General features: G+C 43.3%; 1 protein-coding gene across 2 annotated transcripts in view; it reads right to left on the bottom strand.

The window, feature by feature from the left end:
• Positions 1-17,916, bottom strand: part of LOC117363851 (aldo-keto reductase family 1 member C1 homolog) — a 46,362-nt gene that overhangs the window by 20,736 nt on the left and 7,710 nt on the right. For both annotated transcript variants that reach the window (XM_033952306.1, XM_033952304.1), the window contains exons 2-5: positions 12,993-13,025; positions 7,402-7,569; positions 7,108-7,224; positions 5,201-5,278 (exon numbers count right to left, since the gene is read on the bottom strand). In XM_033952306.1, the coding sequence (XP_033808197.1) occupies positions 5,201-5,278; positions 7,108-7,224; positions 7,402-7,569; positions 12,993-13,025 (396 nt within the window). The remainder of the gene's footprint in view (positions 1-5,200; positions 5,279-7,107; positions 7,225-7,401; positions 7,570-12,992; positions 13,026-17,916) is intronic.

The raw sequence follows: 17,916 nt of genomic DNA, 5'->3' as shown, positions 1-17,916 counted from the left end.
AAGGGCTGCCATGTGAGCGGACTGCTGGGCACGATGGAACACTGGTCTGACCCAGCAGCGGCAATTCTTATGTGCCTCTCACCCTCACTAATCCATTGCTGCTATTAATGACTGGGGAGCCAATTCAGAGCGGTTTGCCTGAGCTTCTGTAATGATGTGAATTGAGCGTGTTTATTTTTTCTGTTGATTCAATTTTTGGCTTTTACCAATCTATGAGATCATAGGTTTCAGGGTAGGTCAACAGGTAGCACGCTCCCGTCATTATGGAGTGAAACACTAGGAAGCAGAATGATTAATTAATGTTACCTTCAGAACTGGATACTTCAGCCTGTTAAAAGTACTTGTTGGGTAGATCTCAAAACTGAGGTAAACTGTTGACCTATGAAATACAAACTTCTGAAAAACCAGTAAAACCACCTTGAACTTTTCCCTTAGTTCTACAGAGAGCTAGTGTAACAGTGGAGAAATATGATCAAATTTCCTTTTGCTCTTCTCATTTGGCTGCTGTGTTATGTAATATCTGGAAATACTTTAATGGAGTTTTTGGCACACCTTGATATAACAAACTATAAAAAATGTTGTGGACAGTTAGGAATGCATGAACAAAAGGGAGTGGTAAAGGAGGAAAAAGAGGTAGCTGAAAGACTAAACGAGTTCTTCTCGTCGGTCTTCACGAGCGAGGACACATCCAATGTACCAGAGCCCGAAGAGGTCATAAGTGGGGATCAAGAAGAAAAACTGGCGCATAGTGAGATAAGCCACGAGGATGTTCTCCAACAGATAGATTAAAAAGCGACAAATCGCCGGGCCCGGACGGAATCCACCCAAGAGTCCTAAAAGAGCTAAGAAACAAAATAGCGGTAACACTACGACAAATTTGTAACCTGTCCTTGACAACTGGGGAGATCCCGAAGGACTGGAAAATAGCAAATGTCACACCCATCTTTAAAAAGGGATCAAGGGGTGACCCTGGGAACTACAGGCCGGTAAGCTTGACTTCTGTTCCGGGCAAGATGATGGAAGCACTGATAAAGGATAGCATCTGTAAGCACATAGAATCAAACGGACAACTGAAAGCGAGCCAGCATGGCTTCTGCAAGGGAAGATCGTGCCTGACGAACTTACTGCACTTCTTTGAAGGAATAACCAGCCAGATGGACAAAGGGGAACCCATAGACATCATTTACCTCGACTTCCAAAAAGCCTTCGACAAAGTACCCCATGAGCGGCTACTTAGGAAGCTGTGGAATCACGGGGTGGAAGGGAACGTATACAGATGGATTAAGCACTGGTTGGCAGGCAGAAAACAGAGGGTTGTGGTGAAGGGCCAATACTCGGACTGGCGGAGAGTCATGAGTGGTGTTCCACAGGGGTCGGTGCTCAGACCACTGCTGTTTAATGTATTTATAAATGACCTGGAATCAGGGACGAAGTGCGAAGTTATAAAGTTTGCAGATGACACCAAACTCTGCAGCAGGGTTAGAACTGCAGAGGAATGCGAAGACCTACAAAAGGACCTAAGCAAACTAGAAGAGTGGGCAAATAAATGGCAAATGCAATTTAATTTAGAGAAATGCAAGGTCATGCATATTGGGAGAAAGAACCCAAGGTTCAGCTACAAAATGGGGGGTTCAGTGCTGGTGAACAGTAATCTTGAAAAGGACTTGGGTGTGCTGCTTGACACAACAATGAAGCCAACGGCACAATGCGCAGCAGCCTCCAAGAAAGCCAATAGAATGTTGGGAATTATTAAGAAGGGCATTACAACCAGGACGAAGGAAGTCATCATGCCGCTGTATCGTGCAATGGTGCGCCCGTACCTGGAGTACTGTGTCCAGTACTGGTCACCGTATCTCAAAAAGGACATGGCGATACTTGAAAGGGTCCAGAGAAGAGCGACGAAAATGATAAAAGGTATGGAAAACATTTCATACGCAGACAGGTTGGAGAGGCTGGGGCTCTTCTCCCTGGAAAGGCGGAGATTCAGAGGAGACATGATAGAGACTTACAAGATCGTAAAGGGCATAGAGAAGGTGGAGAGGGACAGATTCTTCAACCTATCGGGTACCACAAGAACAAGGGGGCACTTGGAGAAACTGAAGGGGGACCGGTTTAAAACCAATGCCAGGAAGTTCTTTTTCACCCAGAGAGTGGTTGATACCTGGAATGCGCTGCCGGAGGTTGTGATAGGACAGAGCGCACTACGGGGTTTTAAAGAAGGATTGGATAAATTCCTGACATATAAAGGAATTGAGGGATACAGATAAGGGTAAAGATAGGATACAGAAAGGGTATCAAGGCGAATTTTAAGGGATCAAGTCATGGACCTGATGGGCCGCCACGGATGCGGACTGCTGGGCGCGATGGACCACCAGTCTGATCCAGCAGAGGCGACTTCTTATGTTCTTAAATACTTAAGTAATGTCACAACAGTGTAAAGCTGAAAAGACAGATTTCATGACGTGAGAACTAATGTTCCATAGTCAGTTCATCATCTGGTCAACTTCCCATGTAAAAACGTCAGCTATAATTTAATTTCAGCGGTTTTCTGAAAATTCTTCCTACTTATCCATAAGAGGGTCTGGTTTACCTAGATTGAGCTTAAGTTTGTTGTCCCTTAATCATAGTAAGATTTGATTTATGCAAGCACTGAAATTCAGTATACTCTAAAGCAGTGTCTCTCAACTTTCTGCTGCCGCAACACACTAAAGGTAGTGGCCACGGCTCGAGGCACCCGGAAGTGCACTGATGTCACCGTGATGACATCATGCGTGTGCGTGACATCATCACATGCGCAGAGACCATCCAGACAGGCCCTGAAATTCCAGTAGGGCGTGCCAGCAGGCAAGTCTAACAAATATCAACTGAGTACCCCCAAGCACAGACCTCCCAAGCTCTTCCCCAGATCCCACCCCTTTTACTAATTGTAATGCAATTTTCTTCCATTAAATTTTCATATACACAGCAGATATAAATTCTCAAAACTGACACATTTCTATCATTATATTGAAAATAAAATCATTTTCCCTACCTTTGTTGTGTGGTAACTTTATTTTTCTGTGCTTTTAACTATGTTTCCAATGTCTTCTTATCCATTGACTGTTTTTCTCTCCTTCTTCAGTTTCTGCCTTGCAGCCATCTTTGGCATTAACTTAACATTCCATTTTTCTGCTTTCTTCTCAAAATCTACTTTTCCATATTTTACCTCCCTTCCTCTCTCTCCTTCCCTCACCGTTTCCATGGTCTGGCATCTCTCTCCTTCCTTCCTTTCCCCCCAGTAGTCCGACATCTCTCTCCTTCCCTCCCTCCTTCCAGTGGCCCAACATCTCTCTCCTTCCTTTCCCTCTTCCCAGTCTGGCATCTCTCTCCTCTCCTTCCCATAATCTGACATCTCTCTCTACTATCACTATTATTATTATTATTTCTATTGTGCTACCAGACTCCCCTTCTTCCCTTCTATTCTCCATTCTGGTATCTCTCCCTTCCTTTAGTCATCTCTTCTTCCCCCCTCCATGTAAAATTTTTCTCTCCCTTCCTCCTTTTTTCCCCCTGCAGTCCATCTCCTTTTTCTTCCTCCTTTCTGGCCCCCCCCCCTCCCAATCCAACATTTCTCCCTTCTTTCTACCAGTCCAATATTTCTCTCTCTTCCTCCTGTATGCTCCGTTGTTCTATAATTTTCCATATCGATGGTGTGATGTCAAGAATTTTTGTAAATGTGGTATGAATGATTCCCTGCTACTAAATACCATTCACAATACGTTGCACATACATTTTGACTGGTACAGACTTGACATTCCACTCTCAAACTATGCATAAAATCCACCACAGATGCAATGAATATATAGGATAACAAAAGGTGAAGAAATGCATCCTTGCATTATAAGATCCTCGGGGCGGAATCCTCAGTTTCCCAAAGCTAACATTAACATATGGTCAGAAAATCAGGAAAAAGCTGAATTAGAAATAAGCTTAGCACATGGGAAAGGCACCAGGTTGTAGCAAGTATGTACAGACAGTGTGGAGATATAGGGCGCAAGGGAGGCAGGGGCTCCAAAATTGGGTCCTGTCCATTGCCTTCCCTGCTTGGCTGTGACACAGTGGCTGGGATAAGAGCTCTGGGGGGCATGTTTCACAGGGCTTGAGGGGTACCCTAAACCCATTTGCTAGCACAGCTTAGATAAAGGGCCCCTAAGTGAATGTAACACACATATGTGCCTATTTATTGCGTAGACAATTTTGTAACAGAAATGCCTTTGCAAATTGATCCTCTCCCCATTTGTAATTAACTAATCTGCTGCCTTTTACAGTAAAAGCTTGCATGATTTATTTATTTATTTTAAAATTTATATACCGCATATTGGCTATGCGGTTTACAAGTTACATACACATCATCTTGAGGTCCCTACTACGGAGAAACCTGGACGCATGATCCCTCCCTGTCCTGCCCCAGCCCAGCCTTGTTCCACCTCCAACCCCGCCCCATTCTGCCTCCAGCCCCGCCTCAAAAAGCCTTATCTCCTTTTCCTGACCTCTTGGCCATGTCTGGAGGGCCTCCAGCATGCTTGTTGAAGGCCCTCCAAATGTGGCTGTAGCTCGGGGCTTTCCAAAACCTGGACAAACCACTGGGTTTTGGAAAGTCTATCCAGGAACCCGGACAGTCCTCTAAAAACATAACATAATATAACCTAAATGTTTATTTATATACCGCATGAGCCTTTCAGTTCAAGGACATGTCCGGTAAAAGCTTGCATGATTTATTTATTTATTTTAAAATTTATATACCGCATATTGGCTATGCGGTTTACAAGTTACATACACATCATCTTGAGGTCCCTACTACGGAGAAACCTGGACGCATGACCCCTCCCTGTCTAGTAACCCTATTCTTATGGGTCTGCTGTGATTGCAAATATTTAACCAAATGTATGCTTCAGTGGCAACTTAGTCAACTGAAGTAATTTTAGTCACTAATTAATTCAGATGTCCAGAGCTGAAATATTTACTTAAACCACTACGAGGGACCGCTGAAAAGTGTTCAGCCCAACCAGTGACGTTTTGTTCCAACGGAACAAACTAAACTAAGTATATAGCCCTCAATGGCGACTGCCCCAACTTTGTCAGTTGGGCTGAGAACTTTTCATATCAGAACTGAGTAAAAGAGCCCACACCCCAAGACATTTCAGTTAGCAGTGCATCTTACCTCCCAAACAGCACAAAGGTCAGTCTTCTCAAAAATAAATTCTCCCTTTTCATTGACTGGTGTTAAATTGTCTCCAAACTGACAAAAAAAAAAAAAAAATTAAAAATTCATTAAGATTCAGCTCTGATCATTTTTGTTTACTGCTGTTCATGTAATATAATGTAAGTTTGAGTCATTTCAGTAAACCAGAATTCGGTCTATGTTATAATACATAACGATAATAAAATGTAAGTTGACAACAAATCAATGCATACGTACAATACACTCTAATGCCTTCACAAAATCTTGAGAGAAAACCAAAACCTTACACATCCTTGTGGTCCATGCATTTCTGGCATTCAAAAACCATAGGCATAGTTCAGGGGTTACGGAGGAGACAGTGACCCCCACCAAATGCTGCAGGTGCTGGGAATTAATGTATCCCCTCCCCCACCCTAATAACACCTCCGTAGTATGAGGTACAACATTGTGGGTTTGCTTATCCAAGTTTCAAGTTTATTAGGATTTTATATACCGTTTTTACAATCAGGTACTCAAACATTTTTCCAAAGGAGCTTTTATTTTTACTGCTGTTTTCTTACCTGATAATGGGCTACACCATCACTGTTAGTTGTGAGAAATGTGTTTCTCTGATGTTTGTGTGTGTTGCACAGAGCGATAGGAAATGTATTTAGTGAGGGCAGACCTAGTTGCTTGTATTATATGTGATAGAAGCAGGTCAGGCGGACATGGCCTGTTTAGTTAGGAGTTGGAGGAAAATGGTGGATGAAGTGGTGGAGGGTAGGAAGAAATGGAAGGAAAGAATGCTGCACCAGTATTATGCGGTGGATTGCCCGGGGATACGTCAACAGCAGGCACTCCGTTATGTGGCGATGCCACGCCTGCCCCCTAAGTACTTTGATTTGGCATGGCTGGTACTGCACAGCAAGATGTATGCCCGGGCGAATCTAAAGTGTAGACCTGTGACTGACAGGGAGTGTCCAAGGGGGGAGTGCCAGGGAGTGCTAGAAACAATGGAACATTTTTTGTTTTTTTGCCCCTTTTCAGTTGAGGTGGGGAGGAGGGTGGCCAGGGATTTGGGGTTTCAGGTGGGTTTGTTTGAAAGTCTGAGTTATGCGGATTGGGTTTATGGGTTGGTGGGGGGAAGAGGGTGTATGGTGAAACTTTTTTTTATTATTTTGTCCATACTGAAATATTTCATTTGGATGGCACGTTGCCAGATGTCGCTGAGGCAGCGACAGCTGGCACTGGACACAGTGGCGATGGATGTGGTGCGGGCAGTGTGCCAAGTTGCAGAAGCAGAGAGAAAAAGGAGGAGTGAACAGCAGTGGCGTCTACTGTGGAAAGGGGTGAGGCTTCGGCCTCCCTGACGCGTGTTCAGTTTTTGTTTTAACTGAGGTTTTGTATTTATGTTTATTTATTGCTGGGGGAGGGGGGTTTCTATTCACTTTGTGTACAGGGTTTGGGGCTGTTTAGTTTTCTTATGTACAGGTATGGTGTGGGGCTAGTGAAGTCAGTTTATGTTTGTATTATTTGTATGATATTTGCTGCTGTGACTTTGTAATGTGTTGAATTGTAATGATTTTTGGTGTAAGTCTATATAATAAAAAAGAACTTTTCAGTAGTTGGAACCTAAGAACAGTACCGGGAAGAGCTTTGGATTCTTGCCCAGAAATAGCTAAGAAGAAGAAGGGAAAAAAAAACCCCAACAAATTTTTAGATTGAATCAGGTTGGGCAGACTGAATGGACCATTCGGGTCTTTTTCTTCCATCATCTACTATGTTACTAACACATTTCCTCCCCCCCCCCCTTTTATAAATTCTATGAGCGTTGGAGCTGTTACCATCATGGCCGGTGCTAAAAACTGCATTACGCTTTTGTGAAAGAGGGAGTTTCTAATTTTTACCTTTAGGGAGACAGGCAAGTGAATGATGTACAGGTTGATGTAATTCATGCGAAGAGCTTTCAGGGTTCTTCTCAAAATTGGTTCAACAAGATCAGGTTTGTGAAAAGTACACCAAAGCTGAAAAATAAAACCCAGCAAAAAAACAGAGTTACAAAAATGAAATTTGGTTGAGGAGGCTCTCTTCATCTTTGACATGACTGAGCAAGACAGAAAAGGGAAATATCCCCGAGTTACAACACATCGAATAGGCTTTTGAAAAAATAAAGTCATAAAGATTTCAATCTCAAAGCTTACCTTTCCAGTGTAGAATAGGTCCTCCCTCTTTACTGTGCCATCTGCGATCTTTGCTTGAATAGCTGGTCCAATAATTTGCTCATTGCTATAAAGAAAGGCTCCGTCTATATGCCGATAACCGATATTGATAGCCAGTTTTGTAGCTTCACCAACCTGTTCTTTTAAAATCTATGAAAATATCAGATTGAAAAGAGTCACGTCCTCAGCCTTGCTTAGAATTTTGTTTGAGCTGCTCAGTCTTCTATGTGGTGTTAATTAGAATCAAACTTCTTAGGTCCTCTGTTACTAATCCGTGGTAGAAGCTTCTTTTGTGGCCCAGGGCACTAAATGCTCTGACATGCACAGAATTCCTATGAGCGTCGAAGCTTTTAACGCCCTAGGCCAAGGTAGAAACCTCTACCGTGGATTAGTAAAAGGGTGGGTTGTTTGAACTGCCTGGGGAAATAGTTCCTACAGGACCAAACGGGCTTACAGGGTGGTGTTACCGGTACACCGTCAAAAGCCCCAAAAGACTTTGGTGTGCCGATAATCCTGCGGTGCCATTTGCGCGCAGGACATATGCGCGCCGCCACTTCCAACACTTTTAAGGCTTTCCATTAGTGCTGTGAAGGGGATTGTGGGGGACCCCCTACTATATTTACAAGTCCTCACTCTCCTGTTGGGGGATGGGCTGGGGGAAACCCCCCCAAGTACCCTGAAACTCCCGTTTTCCTTTCTGTTTTCGCTGTTGGAGAGTTTTAGTGTAGTACACCCCCCCCAAAAGGGAGCGCGAGGACTTGTAAATGTAGTGGGGGTTCCCCCCCCCCACACGCCCCTCACAGCGCTAATGCGGGTTACCAGATGTTGTCCTTTTCAAGGACATGTCCGGGGGTCCAGTCGGCTTTTCAAAACCCAGCACTTTGTCCAGGTTTTGAAAAGCTTTCCTCCAGATCACGCGATGATGTCACATGCACATTTATGTGATGTCATCACGTCACATCCGCGAAGGTGCGGATGCCCTCCTGCCCGGCAAGAGCAGGCAGCAGGGGGTGGGACTGAGGTGGGGCTAGGGTGGGGTTGGGGGCAGGACTGGAGCATAACGGGGCGAGGATGGGTGAAACTGGGTGGGCCTGGGGCCGGGTCTAGGGGTCTGGATTTTACTAATGTAAAATCTGGCAACTCTATCGCAGGGTTCACACCATGAATGGCTGCAGCACATCTAGAGATTATAACCCAATCCACAAGCTCCTATACAGCCATGTTGGTGGGCACGTCAGCACCCATCCTCCTCTTCGCCCCTTCCCTCCCTCTTCCCATGCCTCCCCTCACCACACGCGCGCCCCCTTCCCTTCTCCCGTACCTCTAGTCATTCACTGCCGTGAGCAACAACTTCAATGTGCTCAATGCTGGCGCTAGCGTCTAGCATGCGCGGCATTGTAGTGCGCGCTATCCCGCACGTTAATGCCCTAACGCAGCTTAGTAAAAGGAGCCCGTAGTTAAGATATGGATCCAAAAAGAAAATAATATACAAACAGCTTAGTTTAACTAAACTTGCAAATTGGAGTCCGGAACTTGGCTGCGTAAAAATTGGGACAGGTTAAACTATAGTTTTTTTGGGAATCCTTGTGCCAAACATAAATGTGAACGTATGAGTGTAATTCAATTGGGACATTCTAAGAAATTTAAGGAGGTTTGGGACCAATTGCCAAAATTTTGTAAAGATTGATTGTTAGTTTTGCCCGTTGATTGTACACATCCAGAAAGGGTGGGGGGGGGGGGAGGAATATGTACTTTATTTATTTTTAAATTGTAATTTGCTTATCTTGGTCATTTGTATTATTCTTGATCGAATGTTCCTTCATCTCAAGCACGGTCTGTTTGCACTTCACCTTGTATCTTAAGCACTAACTATGTTTCTTGCATCTTGTATTTCATGTACTGACTAAATGTACCTTTACTGTAAACCGCTTTGATCTTCACGGTATAGCGGTATATAAGAAATAAATTATTATTATTATTGAATGGGTGGGGGGACAGGGATATGTACTTATTATATTAAATTGATGGAATTAGGTGCTGTTTATTTTGTAAACTGTTTGGATTCAAACAGTTTTTATTGATACAAATATCATCAAATACAATAATACAGCATAAAAAAAAAACCTTCAATATGCATCAATTATTAATAAATTCCAATATCAATAAACCCCACTTATCTATATGAGTTTGAACCTTTACCTTCCCTTTCTATACCCTTCCCACCCAATAGTACTCTCTACCCAAAAATAATTACAGCCCTTAGGATACAAAACTTGCAAATAAATACAGCATCAAAAGACATCAATAATACAACTGTTTGATAAATTATTATTATTGAATGGGTGGGGGGACAGGGATATGTACTTATTATATTAAATTGATGGAATTAGGTGCTGTTTATTTTGTAAACTGTTTGGATTCAAACAGTTTTTATTGATACAAATATCATCAAATACAATAATACAGCATCAAAAAAAAACTTCAATATGCATCAATTATTAATAAATTCCAATATCAATAAACCCCACTTATCTATATGAGTTTGAACCTTTACCTTCCCTTTCTATACCCTTCCCACCCAATAGTACTCTCTACCCAAAAATAATTATAGCCCTTAGGATACAAAACTTGCAAATAAATACAGCATCAAAAGACATCAATAATACAACTGTTTGATAAATTATTATTATTGAATGGTGGGGGGACAGGGATATGTACTTATTATATTAAATTGATGGAATTAGGTGCTGTTTATTTTGTAAACTGTTTGATAAACTGTTGCACTTGATGTTGATTATTAAAATGAATAAAGATTTATTTAAAAAAAGTAATAAACTTGCAAATCTATCTAGCCCACATTATTATTGGAAGAAGACAGCTCATTAATATAGACACCAGCAAGGAAATCAAAAATAAGGAGGAAGGGGGGACCCCTCCCCCCTTTCCATCCCCATTAAATACAAATGAGCATTATTAATTGTTTTCCCCAATTTGAAAAAACAAAACAAAGCAGATCGGGTATTTTTTCTTATAGGTTCAAGGTTCAAGGTTCAAGGTTTATTAATATTTGATGAATCGCTGAATCGGTTTACAAAGCGATGTACACAATTATGAAAGAGAATAAGATTATAAAAATACAAAATCATTAACATTGAATTTAAGACAAGACAAACTTTAGCTGGAGGGGGGGGGGAGAAAAACAAATAAGGAAAAAACAAAAGGAAACAGGGTAGTTAAAAAATTAAAAGTAATATGAAAGTCTAAAAAAATTAAGTATTAAAAGCATTTTTAAAAAGGTGCGTTTTTAAGGATTTTTTTAAAAGAGAGGAGATCTTTTTCGTTTTTAATGTGTTGTGGCAGAGAGTTCCACCATTGTGGATCAATTACAGAAAACATGTCAGATCTTCTTGTACCTATTGTTTTCAGAGAAGGATTAGCTAATAGATTTTGAGAAGATGATCTGAGTGAAGGTGCAGGGTTAGGAGGGATTAGCATTCTTGCTATAAATTGGGGTTCGTTGTAGACTAAGGTTTTAAATATAAGCAGCATGACCTTAAACAGAATGCGATGACTGACGGGAAGCCAACGAGCGTCGATAAATACAGGCGTAACATGATCATATTTTCTAGCGTTATAAATCAGTTTGATAGCAGTATTTTGGATAATTTGAAGACGTCGCTTTTCTTTTTGAGAAATGTTGAGTAGTGAAGAATTACAGTAATCCATTTTAACTATAACTAGCGAATGAATCAGAATGTTAAGAAATAAATCTAATTGAAGCGGATTCCCAAAAATATAATCTTTGTCTGTCTTGGATATCTACCGTATTTTCACGCCGATAACGCGCACCCGTGTAAAACGCGCACACGGGTATAGCACGCAGAAACCACGATTTTATGTACAAAAACTTTTGTATACCGCGCTCACGGGTATACCACGCATGCTGCCCGACTATCCTTTCGCCCGCCCCGACTCTCCTCTGGCCACCCCGACTCTCCTTTCGCCCTCCCCGACTCTCCGTGCGCTGTCCCGACTATCCGTTCACCCTCCCTGACTTTCTGTGCACTGCCCCGCCTCTCCGTGCGCTGTCCCGACTCTCCGTTCACCCTCCCTGACTTTCTGTGCACTGCCCCGACTCTCCGTGCGCTGTCCCGACTCTCCGTTCACCCTCCCTGACTTTCCGTGCACTGCCCCGCCTCTCCGTGCGCTGTCCCGACTCTCCTTTCGCCCGCCCTGCCCTGCTCCCAGCTCTGTAAGCATGCGCAATGGTCTGAGCATGCTTGCCGCTTAGTTTTCACCAAGGCTGTTTTTCTGGTGGTGTGTCTGTCCGGCCAACTACCAAAGGTACGGGGAAGGGGGGTGGGGGTGTCGTGGGGGTCGGCCAGGGGGTTCACGGGTTGGCTGGGGGGGCGGTCATTGGAGGGAGGGGGTTTGCGTCGAGGGCAGGAGGGCCTGGGATCCCTCCTGCCCGTAATGTAGTGCGGGGTGGGGGTAGGGGGTCGCCGTGGAGGGTTTGGGCTCCCTCCTGGCCCGATATTGTTGGGGAGTTGGGGAGTCGGCCGGGCAAGAGGGCTTGGGCTCCCTCTTGCTCCGATCGTGGATGCGGGTGCGGGTGGGAGCGCGTGCGAGCGGTCGTTCGGGGTGGGGGTGCGAGTGGTCCTGCTGGGGGGGGGGGTGAATCGGGCGTCGGGCAGGGTGGGAACTATGTAAAAAAAATTTTGTATACCGCGCTCACGCGTATAACGCGCGAGGGGTATGCGCGGTAGGTAAAAACGCGTATAGCGTGCGCGTTATATGCGTGAAAATACGGTAGTAGGTATTTACAGGGGAACTTTAGAAAAAGCTTTAATTTAAAGTGCTAAGTATAAACTTAATCCTGCTTTTTTTATGTTACTCGCTCTCAAGGAAATTTTACAAATGCTACTTTCCGCATTGACTTTTCACTGCAAAAAAGTGTTCTAATGGATTGTTACACTTACCTATTTAGAGAACAGCGCTTAAGTGCTCCTTTTACAAAGGTGCGCTAGACCTTAACGCCAGCATTGAGCGTAGCGCGGGTTTAGCATGCGCTACAATCCTGCGTGCGCTAAAAACGCTAGCGCACCTTAGTAAAAGGAGCCCTGTGTGTTTTGACCCAGATCTGCATAGAGGGCATGATGATGAGAAGCACATAGGCAGGTCAGGGGTCCTGCCTCAAGACGTTTGCAGTGTTGTAGAATGGTTCAGAACCGTGCCCAATTTGTGCTCCAGAATTTACACCTGGATTCAGTTGGTATAAATCCTTTCCTCCAAAGTTGAGCATGGATGCCAACTCTATATGCTATTCTAAACACCATCCTGGAACGCCCTTTATAGAATGCCGTTCAGCGCCACTTTGGAGGGGCGTTGACCTTTGAGTGCTATTGACCGAATCCAGCCCTCTATACATAGATTACTTTCTTTCTTAAAAAAAAGAACATTTTAATTTACCAATGCCAATGTAATGCTCAGAACGGTCGTGAAGATGCATTATTTTCCAGGGGGTCTTCGCACTCTCATAAGAGGACAAAACGACTAGAAAAGCAAATGCATACCTTTTCAGTGACATCTGCAGACGTTATCGGAAGCTGCCATTGATGTAAAAGAAACAAAAAGGTTACCATTCTTTTGAGTCAAAATCTTAACTATACATCACAATATATGAACAAATCCAGCATTCAAATGTAGTTTTTGTCGTTCATGTAACAATTTCTTGTATCTGTAGACCCATATTCTATAAATGACACCTTAACTTAGGTGCTGGTGCCTAAGTGAAAAAGCAAATGCCATTTACGAGTGCTTTTAAAACAAATTTCAAGGCACCTATTGGAGCCTAAAATACAGTGCCAGAATCACATCTACAGAGGCACTTTTTGATTTCTAATGCCATTGTAGGCATGGCTAACACCAGAAGTGGGGTTAGATGTCGTAAAGCACCTCCGTAGGCGCGATTCACATCACAGGTAGGCACTGGAATTGTAGGCCTTCAAAATCATGGTCTAAATTATTGTCACCTACCTTTCCCGATGGCGCGATTCTCTAAACAGTGCTGTTGCGCGATCGTCACGTGATTGGTGGCCGCTGACAAAGGTGCCGTTTAAAGAATCTGGCCCTAAATGTCTTACAAAGGGACCCTTTTTACAAAGCTGTCGTAGCGATGCTTCCACAGTAAATGCACCAGAGCCCAGTGGTCGACGCTAGTGCAAACAGCAGGTTGAGGTTGCTGCTCGCACCGCAAACGTTAAAAAGGTACACAGGAGAGGAAGCGGTGCACACACGCGGTAGTGGGGGAGGGGGAACAGAGTGGAGGACAGATGCAGACCCTCCGCCTTATTACGCCACTGCCAAAGCCCATTCAATTCTTATGGGCTTCGGTGCATTTACGTGGTAGCATTGCTACGTCGGCTTTGAAAAAGTGGCCCAAAGTCACAAACACAGTATAAAACAAACCTTACAAAAACAAATACAGTGTTCCTCTGCGAATTCGCGGTTCGCGAATCGCGGGCTCATTCATTCGCGGTCCGCTCCGACCGCCTCTTCCTGTAGTAAAGTCGGGCTACACCAATCGGGAGCTGTGTGTCAAAGCAGCTCCTGATTGGTGTAGCCTGACTTTACTACAGGAAGAGGCGGTCGGAGCAGACCGCGAGTGATTTTCCTAACCCGCTGGTTTTCCAGCTGCCCTCTTCAGCCTCCCCTGCCTTTTGAAATTCGCGGAGGTTCCTGGAACGGAAACCTCTGCGAATTTTGGGGGGAGTACTGTACATCATGAAATCAAAATAAGCAACTGGGTAGTCATAAATTAAGTTGAAAGCCTGTTGAAATAAATATGTTTGAGCTGCTTCCGAGCTATAAGCATAGACTCACCCGAATGTAAACCTAGCCTTTGGGTGTTCCATGATGCTGGACCAGCAACCATAAGCAGTGCATTCCATATGAGCAATGAGGTCGGGCATATACATGCCTTAGGATCTCTGTATGGAAATGGTTTATCTTCCTTACGGTTTTGTAAAAAACGAATGCAATTTAGAAAGCTGCCTAAGACACATCTGTTTGTGTAGGCTTTTCTAAGCTAAGGTCCTGCTTTTTTAAGTTAATATTCTATCTTCCGAATGCCATCTTCCTTTGCAGGTAATTAGATCTGTTCTGCTTTATTGTGAAATAATGGCTGAGAGGTAATCTACAGGTTCAGATATAATCTTATGATTTATACTGAGGTATGTGACTTTATAAGAACCCATAAGAATATAAGAATTGCCGCTGCTGGGTTAGACCCGAATTGTGTATGTCAGTGGTTCCCAACCCTGTCCTGGAGGAACACCAGGCCAATTGGGTTTTCAGGCTAGCCCTAATGAATATGCATGAAGCAAATTTGCATGCCTATCACTTCCATCATATGCAAATCTCTCTCATGCATATTCATTAGGGCTAGCCTGAAAACCCGATTGGCCTGGTGTTCCTCCAGGACAGGGTTGGGAATCACTGGTGTATGTGATACCGTGAGCCGCCTTGGACAAAGGTGGATTAGAAATGTTTTAAATAAATACATAAATTATATACCATCTAACAATGTGTATGTTTGGGGATCAGGAATCCTATCCTATTCTACCTCTCTAAAATAACTTTCAGAGGGCAACAGCGCTTTAATTATAGCTAATTTGCAGGAAAAACTGATTCAAAGGCTGCAATCGCTCCTTGCATTCTTGGCAAGTCAGTTAACCTTCCATCCCCTCAGGCACCAACGTAGTCCTTTAATCGCTATTGTGTGCTTACTGCAACTTAAAAGGGCATCCTGCAGGCCATGATAAAGTATCTCATGATAAGTTTCAAATAGGCACATGCTACCCACATTAAACCCTGACAAATACAAGTTGCTTCTATCTTCCTTTATTTTCTTTTGGAACTCCTTCCCCCTCTTCTTTATTGGGGGTCCAAGGAAGATGTAAAACGATGATTGCTTTGTCTCCCATACTGTATACCGGATTTACTTTTCTGTATTGCTTTAACAAGTTTGATGCTTATGATTGTTGTTTCAAAGCTATAGATAAAAATATACTGTATATACCGTATTTGCCGGCATATAAGACACAGCGGCTTATAAGTCGCACCAACTTTTTTATACACTTTTTTAAGAAAAAAAATAATCATTTTCTACATTTTTTCATGAATTTCCATAGTGATCTGCTGCACTAATAATATAGTTATTTATGTCTACAAAAAAATGAAATTAGGGAACACTGTAGTTAGATACCCTTTAATCTTCATCCTCAAAACCAGAAACGTGACGCAGACCTCGCAGCGTCCGAGAAAGAGCAGAAACAACTTGATGCGCATGTATAGGGCGTAGTTGTGAGACCTCGAGGCATCCGAGAGAGAGCAGAAACAAAGTGACGGTATATTAATACAAACCAGAAATTTTAGACTGGTTTATTTCAACTCATAATTTTGATTACCGACGCATAAAACACACCCCTTATTTTAAGTGTATTTTGAGGGAAAAAGTGTGTCCTATACTGTATGCCAGCAAATACAGTATTTTTGTGTTTTGGCTAAGGGGGCATGTCTTGGGGGTATAAAGTGGGCATTTCTACTAATCAGTTAGGCACAGATTCTCTTACCAGTGCCCATTTTTAAGGCTCTGGTAGGTGCCCAAGCTCAGTAAAAAAACGCCATTCAAATGACATAATGGAACGTGGATGGGTGGAACTGGGCAGGTCTAGGGGGTCCGGATTTTACGAGAGTAAAATCTCGCAACCCTTGGTGTGGGAATTGGAGCTAAGCACAATTTTATAAAAGATGTGCACCCTTTATAGAATCACACTTAGCACCGATTTCTTTCAGCATCAAATTTTGAGTGCCGTTTACTGATTCCAGCCGTTTGCCTCTTAAGCGTGCCCTTACAGAACAATGCTAAATTGCTTTGCTGATACTTACAGGCATAAGAGTACATTTTCCCATGGATAGGGTTACCAGACGTCCAGATTTCCCCAGATATGTCCTCCTTTTGAGGACATATCCGGGGGTCCAGACGGCTTTTCAAAACCCGGCACTTTGCCCGGGTTTTGAAAAGCCTGGAACAATCGCTGTAGGGCAGGAGGGCATCTGCGCATGCGCAGATGCCATGCAATGACATCACATGCATGCACGTGTCCATGTGACATCGTCGTGCCACATCCGCGCATGCACGGGATGCCCTCCTGCCTGATGAGAGCAGGCAGCGGGGGCGGGACTGGGGTGGAATTGGGGGCATAACGAGGCAGGGATGGGTGGAACTGGGTGGGCCTAGGAGGCGGGTCTAGGGGGTCCAGATTTTCCAAATGGAAAATCTGGTGACCCTATCCATGAAAGTGCTACACTCTTATACATTTCCACATTCAAATGGCATGTAAATACAGGTGCCCAGTTATAGAATTGGCTCCTTGTCCTTGTAGACCTAAAGGCCATACTCTTGTCCAGAACAGGGCACCTTCTGGCCTCCTCAGCTCTGTAGAAGCTAATCTCCCTGCTTCTGAATTACATCACTTGTAAGTGTCCATGATGACAACTGGGCAATTCCCTTCTCAGAAATTCACAGAACACTTAATTGAAAGATTTTAGTTTAAGAGTCACAGGAAATAACTCCATTCATGGCAAATGTCCACTGCTTATCTGTTTCTCTGCTGGATCGCCAACACAATCTTCATAACTCCCAGTATACGGAAACTGTTGTCCACAATGAACCTGGCATGCCAACGCCATTATTTGGAACCTTTCTACAATTGTTGCTGTACTCATTTGGATATTTTTCTGTAGTTCCTCCCGACACAGCAAATAGCATTTCCCTGTCGGGTTCATTGAGGACAACAGTCTCCATATACTGGGAGTTATGAAGATTGCACTGGCAATTGCCCCAGCAGAGGAAAAGATAAGTTCTGATTATTATTGCAGATACAGCAGTGGACATTTGCCATGAATAGAGTTGTTTCTGATGCTCTGAGTCACTAAAGTTTGAATGTACTTTCACTGAATGTACAGCAATGGGTGTGGCAGGGAAGAGATAAGAAGAAATGCTTCTTATGCATAGATGAGAATAGGGGAGAAAAAAGAGGGAGGAGATGGTACATATGGATAGATGGGAAGGAAGACATGGAAAAGTAGATAGATTTCATAGAATGTACTTTCATGGTTTTTTTTCATATTTGTATCCCTATTGTTGGTGGGGATGTTACATATATAGAAGTGGAGTTTGTTTTTTTAACCAGATGAAGCATAACCGTGTTTTTTTCTCCACTTCTTTCTGTTTGTCTGGCTCATTTGCCAGCTTTGTGAGCTCGTTGTGACTGCTAGTAACCCTCCTGCTTATTGCTTAGTCTGGAGCAAGTTTTGCATTATATTTGATTTGTCTACTCCACCAAAATTAGAAATTGTGGTAATTGAAATCACCCATTATTATACTGTTGCCCAAATCTCCAGCTTTCCTAATCTCTGAAAACATTTCTTGCC

Source organism: Geotrypetes seraphini, chromosome 7 (assembly GCF_902459505.1).
Source record: "Geotrypetes seraphini chromosome 7, aGeoSer1.1, whole genome shotgun sequence".
Taxonomy (NCBI): Eukaryota; Metazoa; Chordata; class Amphibia; order Gymnophiona; family Dermophiidae; genus Geotrypetes; species Geotrypetes seraphini.
Note: the sequence above shows the minus strand (reverse complement) of the source record. Positions and strands in the feature narration are given on the sequence as shown.